At 39.7% G+C, this 18,412-nt stretch overlaps 1 protein-coding gene across 1 annotated transcript in view; it reads left to right on the forward strand.

Annotated features, from left to right (window-relative positions):
- Positions 1-18,412, forward strand: part of ush2a (Usher syndrome 2A (autosomal recessive, mild)) — a 303,135-nt gene that overhangs the window by 9,927 nt on the left and 274,796 nt on the right. The window contains exons 3-6 of the mRNA XM_072689926.1: positions 10,238-10,373; positions 15,029-15,092; positions 15,231-15,525; positions 17,491-17,675. Coding sequence (XP_072546027.1) covers positions 10,238-10,373; positions 15,029-15,092; positions 15,231-15,525; positions 17,491-17,675 — 680 coding nt within the window. The remainder of the gene's footprint in view (positions 1-10,237; positions 10,374-15,028; positions 15,093-15,230; positions 15,526-17,490; positions 17,676-18,412) is intronic.

Here is an 18,412-nt window from a genome sequence, read left to right on the forward strand (position 1 = left end):
ACAGGCGTTTCTTGGCAAGTTTTCTCAAGAGTCTTTCTTCAGATTAAAGTCAGCGGGAATCAGCGATAGCTGGACATAAATCAGAGCGGGCAGTGCTGAGTGGTGAGGGGGGGGCCCTGCGAAACTGGTAATGGCCATAAGTTGATATGAGGAATTTCAAGGCGTATTACGTCTCTCTGGCCGGGCGTGAGTAACTGTGACAGACGGGCATGTGGCTGTGGGGTCCGAGGCGTCCCGGAATCGGCCCGCACTGACCGGACAGATTGAAGGCGGCGGCAGACAACTTGCATGACCAGTTGTAGCTGCGGGGGGCCATGGGCTTTTGCAGATGCGGTGCGGAGCTGATTACGTCGTCTCGTTTTAGCTGTCGTGCTGCCATTCACCTGGTTAGCATGTGTTTATTGTTAGTGAAAGATGTAGACGGGGCGTCTGGTGGTGCTGGTTGTGGGACAGAGGGGGGTGGTGGTGTAGGGATGGGCAAAATGAAGCGTGCAGTGTGTCAGGCACTGTCCTCAATCTAAGGCCTGTCAGGAGATGGATGGGCTGAGCATGGCACTCTGGCCCTGTGTCTGCAATCTGTAAAGTGTACAGCAAAGTCATATGAACACAAGCAGTTCTCAGCGCACTACATAAATAAGAGCAGTTGGTTGGCAGTAAGTCAGTTGCTGGAAACATTGCTGTACATTTCAGCACTCCTACATAGACAGCAATTCATCGCAATTCAATGTAAAACATTACAATGCAATCTTTTGTTACTTATATTGTCAGTGGTTATTCAGTAAGTGATTTGACCTATTGGTTATTTTATTCATTGATTAATTACTCTAAGCCAGTGTTTCTCAGTCTTGGATGTCCAAAATGGAAGGCTCTGCCTTGATGCCTTGCTGCCTATGCTGTCTCATAAGTCAGTATCTTAGAATGAAGCATTGAGATGAAGGTATCTACACTGATAATTCCTCACCAAAATTAAATATTAAGGGACACTAATTGTGAATAACTTATATTTGTACTGATTGCTGCTTGCTTATTCCATGTTGCTTTTTTTCTTGAGATGAACTGTTAAATAATGTAAATAAACTCAGATGTCTTCAGTTTATATCATATATAAAATAAATGGCCATTCCACTACTTTCAGAGGATACTGGCCATTGTAGGTTTTTCTTTCTTGTATTAGATACAAAAGCATTAGCAGCAGGTCCTTGAAATCCTGTAAGTAGTGAGATGGAGCCTCCTTGGTACTTTAGTATTCTTGCACATCCCACAGGTAAATGGCAAACACGTACCCTAATGTGTTTTAAAAGAAAACTGACTCATTGAACCTGGTAAACTACTTCCATTGCTCACTTTCTCATTATGGCTGCTAAGTGGACAGTGGTTAGCAGTGACAGCATATTCACAGCAGTATATATCCTGTAACCATTATTACAAATATCTGTGTCACAGTAGCCTTTCTGTCAGTTAGATAGCATAGCTTTTGTTGCCAAAACATCTTGTCACTCGTTCATGGTTTTTCTAACCTGGACCATTGTTGTTAGATTCTGCTGCTGACTGGGAGCACCCCTCAAGCCCCTGTATATTGGAGATGCCCAATCACCAATAATTATATGACTTTGTAAAAATTGCTTAGGTCTTGCTGTCTGACATCTGAAACGCTGACTACGAAAAGTGACTGTTTAATATTTATCCCAGTCATTGACATGCACCACTGTTGTGAGATAATGAATACGTTCAATTCATCTGTGAGTGTACATAATGTTTTGGCTCATATAATGTGGTGAGACTACTTACCATTTGAAACTAGTGTTCAGAATAGCTTGATCTATGAGGAAGTGTACTCAGGGTTTGAAGATGAACAGCTAACCAACCTTCTTGTTTTGGTTTGGTTTTGGTTACTTGCTGGTAACGTCACCACACACTCATTAGTTCAAATAAAACTCTTTTTTTGGTTTGTTCACAGGAATAGAGTCACAAATTAACCGTTTTAGAAAAAAATGTTAGTTCCGTAATGTGGCAGCTGAGAATTATAATGATACCTAGCAGATGCTAGATAGCGTGCCGCTACAACAAAACTAAGGATCAGAACTGAAAATTAAAAACACTAACTTGGCATTTTTATTTTTCTTTATATATGTGGGATGATGGCCCGGACTAGTCGCTATTCATGTATAGTTTTGTATTAGCGTTTTGGGTTTTTCTGATCCTTTAGATATTTTGTAGTTCATCCTGGTTGTGAGATTTTTGTAAGGCTATCATTGTCTGTACAAAAGTCCAACGGTGGTTATCATTAAACAATTATAAGATTTTTTAAATCTTTAAAAAACTTGCCACTCAACCAAAGATGTACAAACCTTAAACTAAACAATATTTTGTACATCGTTTAGCATCATCATCATCTCACTTTAAAACCTAGGATATGCCTAATCTGTGTGAGGCAGATTCATAGGCCAGGGACCTTTGGGGATTATAATGAAAGCACTTGTTTTAATAAGAGTAGGACATTTGTCACAGACATGGCACCGTGCAGAGAAAAAAAACTGATGCCAAAGCCCAGCCTCACAAGCTAGTTAGCAAAAATGATTCCTGTTCCTTTCGGTCACGGTGAGGGAGGGAGGGGAGGGGAAAATAGATCTGTGATATGCTTTTTGCTTAAAGCATAGCCTTCAAAGAGTTATTACCTTTATTAAAAGCACTGACACTTTGCCTTATATATTTCCGCCTTCTCTCGCGCCACTGAGACAATTTTCTTTTCTTAAATAAACTGTCATGCTAGCCCTAATATATCGTTGCCACCCTCATCGCAGGAGAAGGGAAGGGCCGATATAAAACATGTATATGTGAGATTGGTAATTGTAGCTTCAGTGTACTTGAGTAGAACAAATGTTTCTCTCTCATGGCTGCGCTAATGTGATAAAGGGGAAATTGGTTGTTCGTCAGCCGCCTCCTCCGCCGTGTAATGGCGGACATTGAGGAGAAGGGTCCGGCTCCAGGGTGATTCGGCGGCATCAGTAGCCGAGCACTGGCGGCTTCCTCCTCCAGACAGTTATATTTCACGTGACGGGGCTGAGTCAGCCTGGGCGCATTACAGAACATGTGATAATGTAATAAATTACAAGCGAGGAAACATTTTGGCTTCATTTAAATGATAAGGGTCTGTCTCGCCAAGACTCGAGCATAAGCCATAAATAAAACATCTTTGTGTGTGTGTGTGTGTGTGTTTTTGTGTGTGTGCGTGCAGATAGAAGGGCCAGGCTTGGGCAGGTATCAGCAACATGCTTTAAAAAAAGCCAGGGATCGCCTGCACTGATACCCTCATCCAGAGTGGAATATTTCTCGGGGTCCTGACAGCTCCTCCAGCTCTGAAATGGAAAGGGCTTTATCGTGAAACGTTTTGTCACTCAGGCTGCCAAAGGCGCCTCAACTCCGGGGTTAGGCTCATGTCGCTGCCCTGGTTTATGGCCCAGGTCAAAAGGGCAAAGCATCATTTTTGATCTAAAGCTGTGGCTTGTGAAGTCAAACCTATTCATGTAGGGACTTGAGTTTTCCTCTGTGGAATTATACTGAATTTTCATTATAGCATTATGCCTTCATAGCATTATGCTTTACACCTGCAAAGTAGGAATGGATGACATAAACAAGGAATTAACAGTACCTTACAAAACCGTACAAACCTCTTAAATAATAATTAGATTTGTGTAGATTACAAATGATACAAGATACAAATATTCTTTCCTACCTGCTTTGCACACTGTTTCGGGGTAATTTTAAATTTTTTTCATCCATAGGCAACATTTTAGCTGGGTCACTCTGATCCTTTCTGGTCAACTCCAGACATGCTCTGATGGATTTTTCTTCAGTAGTGGCTTCTTAGCCACCGTCCCATACAGGCCAGATGTTTGCAGAGCTTTTGATATTGTTCCTGCACCTTCAGTCCAATCTCAGACAATGAACTCTGTGGCTATGTCAAAGTGATTATTGGCCGTAATGGCTTCTCCACAAGTCTTTCTTGATATGAAGCTGTGTTTTGAGGGGCAGCCTTGTCTAGGCGGCTTCCATTTCCTTTTTCTCACCGGGATATCTAAAAGCTTATGTTTGGATACACAACATTTTCATCTCTCTTCTAATTTCCCTCAGAGTACTCTTTAAAATATTCAGATATTACAGCTTTCCTATGATACTGATTCCCGTAATACATGATACTTGAATTAAGTCCTTTATTCAGGAAAGATTAACTTTTTAATGATGAATGAGATGAACTGTAAGCCTACTGTGCCTACTTAGGGCAGTATCTTTCCTTTGTGCAAACTTGGAGACTTCAATATTTATGCAAACAGATTTTCTCACAGTTTTGTTTTTATATTGAACCAATATAACTTTAAAAAACATCAATTTGCATTTTAAAATAAAATATCAAATCGCACAAAAGTTCCATTTGTAATTCAAACTAATCCAATGGCTTTTAGCACTTTTGCTGTCACAGTCATTCACAATGTTTCTGGCTGTTTGGTGTTTGCTGTACCAAAAAAAAAAAAAAAAAAGGTGGCAAGAAAAAGTATGTGAACCTTTTGGAAAATTATGGTTTTCTTCATTAATTTGTCATAAAATGTGATCTGATCCTCATCCAAGTTAAGCATATGGACAAATATAATGTGTTTGAAATTACAACGCAAAAAAAAAATATGATAATTTATGTCACAACCATGAAAACCTTATAGTGCTAGTGGATAAAGTATGTGAACCCTTGAGTTAATGATCTCAAAAAAGCTAATTGGAGTCAGGTATTAGCATACCTGGAGTCTTGTCTTTGACTTATAAAAATGACTAAAACTTCTTGAGTTTGCTCTGCACAAGAGAGATACGGGTACATGAGCCATGCCTTGCCAAAAAGAGCTTTCAGAGGATCTACAATAAAACATTTTTGATTTTCATAAAGCTGGAAAGATTCCAAAAATTTTTGAAATTCACCAGTCTATAGTAAGGCAAACAAACTACAAATGGAGACAATTTGGGACTGTGGCTACTTTGCCAAAAAGTGGGCACCCAGTCAAAATGACCCCAAGAGCACAACAGCATAAAACTTTAACAAGCAGGGTGTCTATGACAGGAAACCATGAAGGAAGCCGCTGCTTACTAAGAAGAACATTGCTGCACGCCTGAAGTTTGCGCTTTGCGCTTTGACACCCCACAACGGTACTGGCAAAATGTTTTGTGGACAGATGAAACTAAGAAACTAAGAACTATATGGAAAGAAAAAAAAGACACTGCACATCACAATGAAAATATCTATAAAGTATGGTGGAGGAAACATCATGATTTGGGCCTCCTTTGCTGCATCAGGTCCTGGCCAGCTTATAATCATTGAGGGGAAGGTGAATTCCCAAGTGTATAAAACATTCTACAGGATAATGTGAGAGTGTCACAGCTTTTCAGCTAAAACTCTGAAGTTGGGTGATGCAACAGGACAATGACCCAGAACACTGGAGCAAGTCCACAACAGCATGGCTTATGAAAAACAAAATCTGCATTTTAAATTGGCCAAGTCAGAGCTCAGATTTCAACCATATAGAAATGCTATGGATTAACTTGAAGAGAGCTGTACATATGAGGCGTCCAAGCAACCTGACGGAGCTAAGGCATTTCCGCCAGGAAGAATGGGCTAAAATTTCTCCTAAATGATATGCAGGTCTGATCCATAGCTACAGAAAGCTTTTTCCACTACCACTTTGAATGTTGAATTAATGTTGTTTAATAAAGACCTGCAATTGTATTGCTTGTTTTGTTTTTGTCAATACACTTGACTTGGATGAGGATCAGATCATATGTTATGACAAATTAATGCAGGAAACCAAATTCCAAAGGGTTCACGTTCCCATGTGATGGGATTCGGGGAAGGACTGCAAGACACTGGGAATACACTATCTCTAACAACAGTTTATACACATTTAGTTATTGATTTCACTGTTGCTGACAAACAGATGACAAATGTTTGTGGACACCCCATCTAATAAATGCATTTAGCTCCTTAAGTTTCACCGATTGCTGACACAGATGTGCAGATGCGCACACACGCACTGCTTGTCTAGTCCCTGTAGAGAAGTATTGCCAGTAGGATAGGAGTTCTGGAACCGATATTCAGAAATGTATTGGCACCATACCTAATGCCAGGTGTGGGCTAGAGGTGGTATTAAGCTGTCCATATAGTAATGCCATATAGTGAATATCCTCTGCTTCTCCAAATTCAGATTTTCACTTAGAAGACTATGTAGATATGTCAGTTACATACAAAAATAAACAACCCTAAAGCTTTTCATTTGTTTATTTGAGTGTGAATTATATATATATATATATATATATATATATATATATATTTTTTTTTTTTTTTTTTTTTTATTCTGTGAAACCTTACCAGTATAATGAGATGAATAGAAACATGAAAGTGACATAAAAGTTATGGCTGATATATAGCCATTTATATATATATATATATATATATATATATATATATATATATATATATATATATATATAGCCATTTTTTTTTACTGTATTTTGGTACATTTTAAGCCGCCCCAGTGATCACAAACCCCACACCTGAGCACCCCCACCCAAGCTACTGCTAAACTATAGCTTATATGTGAGAAGTGCAGCATGTATATATGATGCAATTTGTATGATAGGACAGTAACATAGCATTAAGTGTATTTTATTGGGATTGCCTCTTTGATGTTCACAGAAGCTGCAGATGGGTTTTTTGAGGACCCACTACTTCAACTTTTCACTCGGCAACCCTAGCAAGGGAAGGACCTTTAGAAGCTTTTTGTCTTTCTTAATGTCAACTGATAGAGTTTCCCCTGATAGCTCAAAGTGAGCTTTGGTGAGAAAGGCAATGACGCAGCAGGTATGCCATACTGACATTGCGTCCCTTCTTTAACCCCGAATGCTCATTCACCTCCATGGAAAGAAAACAAAAAAGGCTTAGAAATGGTAAGAGCACTGTTAAAGGAATACTAAACCCCAAGCACTACTAAATGTTAATACTAATAAAAGCCAGTGGGTGGGTTCCAGTTAGCATTACACAAAAGAGACATGACCGTTAATTCCTGCTGGCTTCTATTTACTGGTAGTCATCTTTGATGTTTGGGTGAAGTACACTTTTATGACATGTTACTCTATGATATTACTATGGACATCTACTGTCAAACCTTGTAGGGGGAAGGGGTGGACAACAAGGAGGGTTGGAGAAGGTCTTTGAATTTATAGTGTCATTTCATTCCTTTAAGGGTTGTTGTACCCAATAATAATAATAAGATGTATACTTATAATAAGAATGTGATACTTTAAAGTTTTTCTTACGATGGTTATCATACTGTTCTTTACGACATTCTTTATTCTGCTAAAAGCTAAAGCTTGGAAGAAGCTTTACTTCTCAGCAGGTCGGTGATCCCCCAAGGCAAAATCAGCACAGGAGTGGTTAAAAAGAATTAAGGTGCATGTCATACAATGGCCAAATCAAAGTCCAGATCTCAATCCAGTTGAAAATCTATGGTACAGTTAAGAAATGCCTACAGTCGTCATCCAATTTCTGAATAATCACATAATAAAGAAAATTACTCAGAAACAAGCTATGTGTGAAGCTGGTGGAAACCTCCCCCAACAATCCTAAAGCTCTTACTGCAACAAAAGGTGGTTATGTCAAATATCAATCTAAAGGATTTGTGAACTGACTGTAACAATCTGTGTATCTGTCATTTGTAGTCCTGACAGATCTGATTACGTGTTTAACATTCACTTTTACAATTCCTCATTTGGCCATTTGGACATTCTTTGTTTGTTTTTTACAACATTGGCTAAAGTAAAGGTTGTGGAATGATACGGTGTTCTCTTGTTTGTTCATAATGTAATATTTTCTTGAAATGCATTGGATTTTGTTCAAATAGGGAAAAAAATCCACTCTCTGTATACTTGGACTGGGTATATTTGCTGCTACCCAGAGTTTTCATATTATTAATTCTGTAGAGCTGCTGTGTTCAGTTCAGTAGGTTTCAGCAGGGATTCTTGTTCAGATGCTGGTTGGATATCTGATTCCCAAACTGCCATTGTTGGATAAACGATTACATAAATTTGTAGTGCATTCTGGTAATTCCCTGTGCAGATCAAATATGCCTTTCTCGGTTTGAAAGCTGAGAGCAGCTTTTAAGATGTCAACACCTGCTGATTATGAAGTTGCTAAAAGCTCAACAGAATGGCCAGTTAATAATCTGCTCCAGGACCGAAGCGATCTCCTCACAGACTTGATCTCATAGGACAGCGTTCCAGACAGGTCATTGCCACTCTGTGCTTACACACGCACACAAAAGAACCCTTTAAAGTCTGGGGAAAGGTTCCTTTACAATCCTTTGCCTTGAGGGTAATTAATGAGGAAACAAATATTCTTGAAGCTATTTGACATTTTAGTTTAATTGATTATTTTAATAATAAATGCAAATTTTGATTTGTGCTTGTTTGTAGTTTCTCTTTAAATTGCAAGAAAGTGTCACAAGAAGAGATTGAGTAAAAATAATGCATTTACATATGCCCGCCTTTTTAACCTACAGCAGTTTATCCACCTCACATTTACATTAAGGTTATAAGGAGTGTTCTAACCCAGACTGCTTAACAATTTTAACAATTTGACCCAATTTTCTACACATTTGGGAAAGACAGTTTCCCAATCCCTACTCATTTGAACTCCTCCTGTCATTAGCAAAGCTCCCAATACTAGGAGCATGAAGACTAGCACATGTCTCCTCCGACACATATGAAGCCAGTCACCGTCTGGTTTTGAACTGCCGCTGAAGCAGCATCGCTAGGTAGCCAGCACGCTCAAAGGAAAGCGCAGTTCCCCAGCTGCCATTAACCCACCCCTGAGAGAATAAGGCCATTTGTGCTCCCTCAGACTTTGGCTGCTGATGACCAGCAGCTTGACCGTGCTGCTTTTTGAATATAGTGCAGCCAGTCAAAACAAAACTAATTTATTTATATGAGTTTTAAGGGTATAGTAGCAAAATCAGCATATGTTATTTTAATATAATTTTTAGATTTAGGTGACAGTTTTTCAACCTGCTGCTGAAACACCCATTAACACAGCTGTATAGGCCTGTGTATGTAAATGTTGGGGCTTTTGTTACTTCCCAAAAATACAGAATTCCATATATGCTGGAAACTGGAAGCTTATATTCCATTTGTGGATTGTATAGGCTTTGCTATGTTTGCTATGTTTGCTATGCTATGATTGCTATGTTCCCCAGCAATGTAACATACAACAGGTTCTATTTAAGAAAGGTGGTTCATGCAAAGAACCCTGTTTGTTACCCTTATATTTGGAAATAAACTTGCAAGTGTAAGCTATGGATTCTAAGCTACCGATGTTGTCTTTCATTTTAATATTAGGTAGCTAGCTTTTACACAAGTATCCAGTTTTAGGGGTAGCTGAGACTGCTACTTTGAACATAGTTACTCTTGCTTAGTTGTGCCTCATTCAGCAGTGAAAATAACACTTTTATAAAGTATGAACTGCTGGAGAGTGAGAGAAAACAAAAGAAAGAAAACACAAGACCAAAATGGGGAAATGAACAGTGGTAGCTCCAGACCCTCGTTCAAAGGCCCCCGTTGGCACTAAATAAGGACGAAGCACTTCAGACTTCATTTACATCACTCTGACGTGGGCTTCAGATCTCAAGCAGCAAGTCGTTGGGCCGATTTGAGATTTCGAGAACGGCCTCTCTGCGGTCTTCAATCAGCCATCATGAAAGAGCACGGCTTAAGGATCCTCCAGGCAGCTAGTTGTCTAACGCTGCCTTCATCCTCCAGGAATTTTTGCCTCACTTATTTCCATCCACCTTTTCAACTTTTTTTTTATTATTTTTTTATGGAAACTGCCACTGAACATACAAATGTGTGTGATGGAAGGGCCCTTTATCTTCGAAGACTGGCACACAGTCACCAAAAAACTTTCTAGGTTTTTTTTTTAAAACCTTTTTAAAGGTTTTGTGTGAAATTCAGTAATTCAATATTCATTATTTGCAGCCAGTATTTGTGGTTGGCAAAGCATCTGCTGTGTAGCTGAAATGCTGCTGGGAGGAAATGAACCGAAAGCTGATTTAGGTTTTACCTCTCAAAATGTACAAAAGAAAACTGTGCACTTCATGGTGCATACCTTTTGTGAGACAGTTCAGTAACAGATGTTCCTGTTGGCTTCTAGGTGCATAGCACAACTGTGAGCCTGTTCCTGAATGGACAAGAGGAGGACAGCACAGCCCTGGATACACAAACCCTTGCAAGCCCGGTTAGTGACATCACCTCGGACAGTGTCACTTGGATCGGACAGAGCTCCAATGGTAACTAAACTTTTTAGGTTTATATCTATATATATAGTATTGCTTTAATTTCCTGTTAAAACCAGCCATGAAATATTTCTTAAATATATCTTATTAGATATAAACATTTTACACAAAACAATACAATAAAAAATGTTTGACTACTTTATTGCTCTTTGCAGTAGTTTGATACTCATTCTGGTTTGTATTGTGGCAGTCTGTGCTTTCATTTGATCAAAGGTTTTTGCTTCTTGAACATCTCGTTGCTTCTGCTTCATTCTTTTGGCACATTTTAATGGGTGGGTGGGTCTTGGGAGAAGGCGTTCACCTTAACTCTCTATTGGTCAACTCATTTTGGAGTGACAGGTTCTCATAAAACCCTGTCTGAAACCTAGCCATTCCCACAGTGTAATCTTTAAAGCATCTTCCAACATGGCGGATTGAACAGGTTTAAATACACGAAAGCAGATAAGCTGAATGCCTGTGTTAGTGTTATCGGTTGCACTTACGTTAATAAACATTTTTCAAATGAAAGCACAGACTGACAAATACAAACCAAATAAGTATCAAATAACTGCAAAGAATGTATATATTTGGTGTATTATTATTATTATTATTTTTTGCATTTGCAACATTGTTCCTTTTGATTCTCAACAGCAGATTTAATTTAGCCTAAAACTTCACAAAATAAACTTTGTAACAGTCCACTTGTGTAAGAAAGAAGACAGTCAATGGAAAATAACAAAAAAACATTTTTTAAAATATAGGATCAAGCGTCACTTGTTTTAAATCTAAAAAATTTCACAGGTGTTCCTATCCATCCTTCTACTGTGATATTTCTGCAGAACAACCAAAAGCAATTCTCATTTCATATTCTATTAGTTACCAGTCTACTATTTTTTTAAGGTTTCTGTGTAATTGTTTGTTGAATATGTTTATAATTATTTTACTGATGCTGAAAAGTAAATAAATATGTATTTGCACTGTGTGTGTATTACAATATGTATTATCATCATGCATATTGATAACCAAATAATACAGAGTTGCTGGGAAGATACTTTGAGTTCTGAAGTTTAATCAAGTATTAGTTTGCTTTGAAGCACAGTGGTAAGCCATTCAGCTGTCGGTTGTCAGTTTGTCCTAAAGTTCAAATCCATGGCACCTGCCACACAGAGTCCCTCTATCCTGAATTACTGTGCCTAATGCTAGTCAGTAGAGTATGTGATTGCTTGGCATTGGAGCAACATACACAGGCCTGTGTTGTCAGTGGCATTCATGTGACGAAGAGAAATGTTACATGGTATTTGGCCACTGCTGCGTGGCATATGGAGAGGGAAAATGGTTAAAAAATACATTATATTAATGTTACTGCTATTTTAAATTAATTTACACATTCCAAATTTCCTTCTGAGTTGAATTGAAAGGCAAAAGGGCACACTAATTTGCAAAGGTGGCACATTTTTTCATTACTGAAATATCCGTAAGCCAGCAACTAATCATATCTAGGGGTTTATGTAGGCCAAGGGTGACCATATGGCCACACATAATCTGTTCATAAATGAGATGAGATGGGATTTCTGCAATATGCACAGATAAAAAAATGCATTTGAATACATATCTATGAATGACACACTAAATAGATAAATATAAATTCCTTCTGGGAGGTTCCTGTGCTTGGTTTTTCACTGCAAGAATCTTCTTAATCAGTTTTGAGTTGTGTCTATTATCATGCGTCATTTCATCAAAAATGGACTTCTTGATTAGTTGATACTTCCTTGCTTTAGCAGGCACTATTAGCTAGATGTCAGGTAATACTAGTGCAATAGTGCACTAGAGGTGACCCACTTTGCTTCTGTTGCAGTTATGTATTTAGATATTCTCCATTCCTTCTGAAGCAAAGGAATGCTTAATGTAGATAGCATGTACCATGCAATTTAGTGCCTATAAAAAGCAGTGGCTGAAAACACACGCGCAAACAGCGGACGTCCCCGGTGTAACTTCAAAGTTTCAGTTAATGTAATCCTGTTTACACACACTTTTCTACTCCGCGACCAAAGCCAGAGCCGCTAAAATCCTGTTCTTTTCATGTGGAACTTGGACGTGGGCAAAACATAGCAGGTGCTTTTACAATCTCCAAGACAGCCCCAGAACTGCTGTTGAGAAACACACAAAAACTACGCATTTAAATAGTCTCAGATCCTTCAACACTTTTGAACAACCTAACTGTAGTTCATCACACGTTTTTGTGTTTCATAGAAATTATTTGAGAAGTTCAGTTTTTTTTTTTTTATTATTGAATTATTAGTTTTAAATTCTGCACACCTTGTGTTGTTTCTGTCCCACACTGATTATGTTGATTATCTTGCAACAGTAGTGAGCATGAAGGTCTGTTCACAAACAGTCGGTTTCCATAGTCAACTAGTGTTGTATGAAGGAGAAATGGGGACTTTGCGATGGCTATGTACTTTGAGAAGGCAAGATAGTGAAGGGAATGTGATGCTCTGAGCAATGTTCTGCTGGGATATTCTGGGTCCAGCCATTCACATGGATATCACTCTAATGGCCCCTTCATGGCCATGGTATGGTATGGCAGTGGTCTCTTTCAGCAGGATAATGCACATTTCCTCACTGCACACATCATTCAAGAATGGTTTAAGGTTTAACATGGTGGAGAGTTCAAGGTGTTTCCCTGTGCTCCAGAGTTCCCACATCTGATCTAATCTGTGGGATGTGCTAGAACAGCAGATCCGCAAATCCTAATCCACCTCCAGACTGAAAGCACTAAAAGCATCTGTTGCTAACATCTTGTAGAGTCAAGGCCTCTGCAGAAATTAGCTGTTCTGGTGACACATGGAGGACCCACTGCGTTATATAGGTGATCATGTTTTTTTGACCTGTTGGTGTACATACGAGCAAAATTATAGAGCAAATGTGTCTCAGATTAATCTCTCATTTCCTTGGCTAATCACGCAAACTACTCGTAAAAAATGCCGAGAGATTTACCTTCTCTTGAGCATCTGAAATAGCTGAAGGAAGTAGGACTAACTGCAGCCCTCATGAGGTGCAGGGTTTAAAAGGCACAGCGATTTTAGGCCGTCTAATTCTGGACAAAAGAAAGACCCGTAGTTCAGTTATGAAGAGACTTTTTACTGAGTTTGGACTGCTAGTGTGTACTGCAGACACATTGTTTTTCTGCAGAGAAATTATTCTAGTGTATATTTAATGCTTAGATCTGTACCTAGATACTACACCTGCTGACCTTGTTTAAAGATGTCACAGAACACATTTATTGAGTACTTTAAGTTGTTTTTTGAAGTATGTGTGATTTTGGTTGGGGTAAAAAAGCCCAGGCGTTGTTTTACACAGCTATTTACCAACCTGCTATTTTGCCTCAGACTGAAACATGGTGGGCATGTTAAGCTCTGCTTTTATTGTCTGGTTTACGTCCCTGTAGCAGCTTAAGCCAGGGTTGCACTGTGATTTTTAGCCCCAGTTGTCAGTCTGTGTAGGTCTGTGCTGGTTAGCTCTAGTCTGCAAATTTTAGTTTGGTCAAAGTCGACAGTTGGAAAGAGAATCGAGTAGTGTGTAAAAAAAGGCCCCCTGATCACGTTTCAGACAAGTATTATATAATCTAACGATGTTTGATATTTTTGCCCCAACTCTGAGCGTAATCTAGTAGTGTATACTGGTCGGGAAGGCTTTGAGACATTAACGTAAATGAATAACCTCTTTTTAAGAGGCAGAGAAAGGGCCATGCAAAACTAGCTGCCGCTAGGTTCTCAAACATTAGTAAATCAAACAAAGTATGTAATTTTTTTGCATGTTCTATCCATGCATATGGTCCATACACTACATTTTTAGGCTTTTGTGCCAGTTTCATGCAAAAAAAGCCAGCAGAACGTACTTGATTTGCACCTCAATCTGGCACAAAAAGTAAATTGGGCCCCAAGTCTTTTGTCCCCAGCGACCAATTTTTCTCCCTTACTTTTTATCTGTCCTTTGGCCTGTGTCTCTTTCTCTTGCTCTCTTTTTCCCTCTTTTTTTAAGCATATGTCACTGCACTGTTCTCTTTGACAGCCATCCAGTGGCCTAACAAGTAACAACTGCCTTTGAGTAGAAAAGCGAAGAGCTCGAGCAGCACAGATAATGTCGGCTGTGGTCGCTTGTCAGTCAGCCATGTTTTATCACACCACTGATCTCAAGCTTAATTATCATTTCAAGCTACGACACTTTTACCCCAATCGGCAGGGCGCCTTTCTTATTTGGTTTCAAATTAATCTCCTCTTAATGCACATCATAATACAAAAAAAAACACTCATGTTGCCTTTGCGAAAATAGCTATTTGCAGGTAGCAAGAGTTCATGTACAGTATCCCAAAATGTTATATTCATGCACCCTCTCTTTCTGCATTTTCTATTAGGCTAAGTGAACTAGTCTTATCTGATAGCAGAGGCGGACAAGCACATTTAGGCTTTACTAACCATGCTACGCTAAACAGGCAGTGGGATTACACCTGACGGAGCCGTGCAAATAAGTGCAATAGATCCCACCATGTAGCAAGTGTCTCTGTTAACACAAATAAAGGCAGAGATAAGGTAATCCACTGAATGCTATGGACCCTGCAAACTGTCTTCAATAGCTGCCTTTGATGTGTGTGTGTGTTTTTTTTTCCCCAGGGTCCAATCAATTCATTGGGAGAATGCAGGATTTTAGATTTTATCCCCAGACGTTAACCAACAGGTCAGTCTATTGAAGTCTATTGGGTCTCCATACAAATTCTTACTGTATTACTGTATATATAAATAGAGAAATAGAGATGCTGTATAATTACTTTTAATGAACTTTAAAGTGAACCTTGTTTGGTTCTAAATGTCTCAGGGAAATAGAGGAGGTTTACTCTGGGCAACTCCCACACCTGCATGCCCAGTCGTCCTGCCGCTGCCCCCCAAGCCACCCCAGAGTGCACCCTCTAGTGGAAAGGTACTGCATCCCAAACTCGGCCGACGACACCACCAACAACCGCGTGCTCCGCCTCAACCTGGATGCCCACCCACTGCACTACATCAACGACAATGACATTGGCACCAGCTGGGTCTCGTCCATCCTTTCCACCCCAGAGAAACTGGACCAGGGAGTTACCATCACCATAGATCTGGAAAATGGACAATACCAGGTATTGAATGCTACAATGGCACTGTACTTAAAATATTAGATTAAAAAGTGGTTCTGATTATTTTAGAAATTTTGTGATGATTTTGGCTAGGCATTCATTCTTCATTCATCCTTTATGGCATAACCTTTGGTTCTATGAGGATTACACTGCGTTTAATCTGTTCTCAGAATTTTGTGATGGTTTGTCACAGCTTGCAGAACAGGACCCAAGTTATTCAATTCTAATTAAGCCAAACAAAGTTTACCTAGTAGGCCTATAAGATGGGGTGTAGATGACCACATAACCTTTGGCCATAATGGCCATTAAAATGCAGAGCCCAAGTGGCCTGTAGCCCAAGTGGCCTCTTACCTTGGATGTTTTGTTTGCACATTTTTTTCTTTGAACCACTAGGTCTGACACAGAACTAACTGCAACAAATCAGATGTTGTGGGAATCTGTTTGCTGTAACCATTGTAATGGCTAATCTGGCATGGTAAGAGTGATAGCCACCCCACTGTGCTATTTTTATTGGCTAAAGTTTTGGACTGTCCATTCTGGACTGGTTTATTTAGTTTAATAGTGACTCTTCTTAAAATGACTGTTTTATAGTGTGTTTAATATTTTCTAGTCTGACTCTCCTCCTTGACCATTCAGCTCCCAGTTCCTTTAAAACACTGCAGTCAAATGGGTGTGTAGTGGTACAAAGTCTGGACTGATTTATGTAATTGTTTGTCGAATGTGCTGTCAATTGGGTTGCCACAACGTATGTGTGTTAGCATTAGTGTTAGCCTCCACCCTGTTCTGAAAAACAAAGAAAGGTGCATGGTTCTAATGGAATAATGTTAATGGTGCCTTGAGGGCACCAGATGGTGTTCTGAACACTGTGGTTAAAACAAAGACTCAGAACTGGATTGGCATTAAAATAGCCAATACCCGATACCCATCCCAACCCAATCCACTGGATCTATTGGGACATCCCTAATAATATAAGATGTTACGTTAGCTGATGTTACATTTACTTTAGATAAACAGCATCTGATTACATAGACTGGATGACATTAGGGTGGACCAGATTGGCGGGGGGATCACCACAATGACGATATTCATTTATACATTAATGTATACATTTTGGTTACAGATTCTTTATATTGACCACAAGATCATTTGATTTGGTGGTCTGTGTGACTGGTACAAATTGGGCTCCTCCTGCCCATAAGATTCATGTCTGTTTTGGACCAGAATGAATAGCATCATTAATTCATACCCAAAATATATGCATATATGCATGCTGTTTGCTTCTGTCGCTAACAAAACTGGCCATCTTCTCTTAGCTCCCCCCGGCCCAATCCCCCCTCCCCGCTGAGAGCTACACTCTTGAAACAGTTACCCAAGTCTTTCAGCTGGAGACCTTAAGGCTTGTGTGTTTGTCTCAGTTCCCTGAACGCTTTTCACTTTGCAAATCCAGAGGCTTGGGACCCTCTCCGCTGTTCAAACAAGCAAGCGCCAAGTTCTTTTAGTGTGTGTGTGTGTGTGAGTGTGAGTGAGTCAGAGTGAATGTCTACGTTCCCTAGTCATCTGCATGGCTTAGCTGTGCAGAGGAAAGAGTCCAGCAGAAAAGCACTAGTGGATTTAGGCAGCTCTGTGGCGGTTGAGTCTCCTCTCAACGACAGATAAAACACACCGTCACACAGCCTTTGAAATGTCCACTTAGTCAAAGCTGGGACCAGTTCCTCCACCAAAAAAAAAAAACCCTTCTGAATTAGTTACAGAGAAAGAGAGAGAGGGGGGAGAAAGTGAGGAGGGAGGGAGGAGAAGGGACCAAAGCAGGCAGCGGCCGGCTTCAAGCTGTTCTTCACAGCGGTGGCGCGTTCGAGAAGTCAGCCGAGCGTTGACTGTGGCGGTGCAGATAATAGATAATCCATTGCTGTTTAGTATTTCATGCATATTCCTCCCCCGTCTAGCGATTTAGCACGCTCTCCTTTGCAGGTTTTCTACGTGATTCTCCAGTTCCAGAGCGCGCAGCCCGAAACGGTGCGGATTCAAAGGAAAACCAGCGGTGGCTCCAGTTGGAGAGACTGGCAGTACCTGGCCAAAAACTGTAGCTTCTTTGGAATGGAGGATAACGGGCCTTTGGAGAAGCCTGACTCTGTCAACTGTCTCCAGTTTTCCAGGTGCCGCTCTCACTCACAAACACACGAACACACACATGCACGATGGTAGTCCACCCACAGAAGCTCCACGTGCCGATAAGAGTTCTTCAAGTGTCTGGTGCCAGCTAAGCTGCATCAAAGCGGGCCGAGACAAGGTTCCATGTTTGATGGAAGCAGTGGATTGTGGGCTAGCAGGAAGTCTAAGAGCTTTGGGGGGATCTGAGGCGAGAGAGTGGGCAAATCTGCTGCTTTTGGCCCCTTTCCAACTCGGCCACTTCAGAGCTCTGCTGGCTGAACCAAGAGAGCAGGAGTTACTTAGCAGCTTTGAAAAACACACACACACACACACACACACACACTAGAACTGGGTGATTATATCTGTACCGGATGTCAGAAATCAATACTGTTGTTTAGTTTTAGAGGTATTGTAATAGTAATAAAACAGTCCCAGCAAAACAAGCTTCATCAGGTTGGTTTTATATATATATATATATATATATATATATATATATATATATATATATATATATATAATCATTTTTTAAACATATACAGTGCTGTGAAAAAGTTTTTCCCCATGTCTAAATTAGTGCACATTATTCATTATTCATGATTTTTAATTTAATTTTATTGTTAATTTTTTTATATTATTATTATATAGTCTGTTTTCTAGAAGATTGTAGTAGCGTATAGACAGTCTATCAGCCTTATGTAAAGGAAGATTGATACAAATGTTTGGGACATTTTTCATGTCATGG

Source organism: Salminus brasiliensis, chromosome 10 (assembly GCF_030463535.1).
Source record: "Salminus brasiliensis chromosome 10, fSalBra1.hap2, whole genome shotgun sequence".
Taxonomy (NCBI): domain Eukaryota; kingdom Metazoa; phylum Chordata; class Actinopteri; order Characiformes; family Bryconidae; genus Salminus; species Salminus brasiliensis.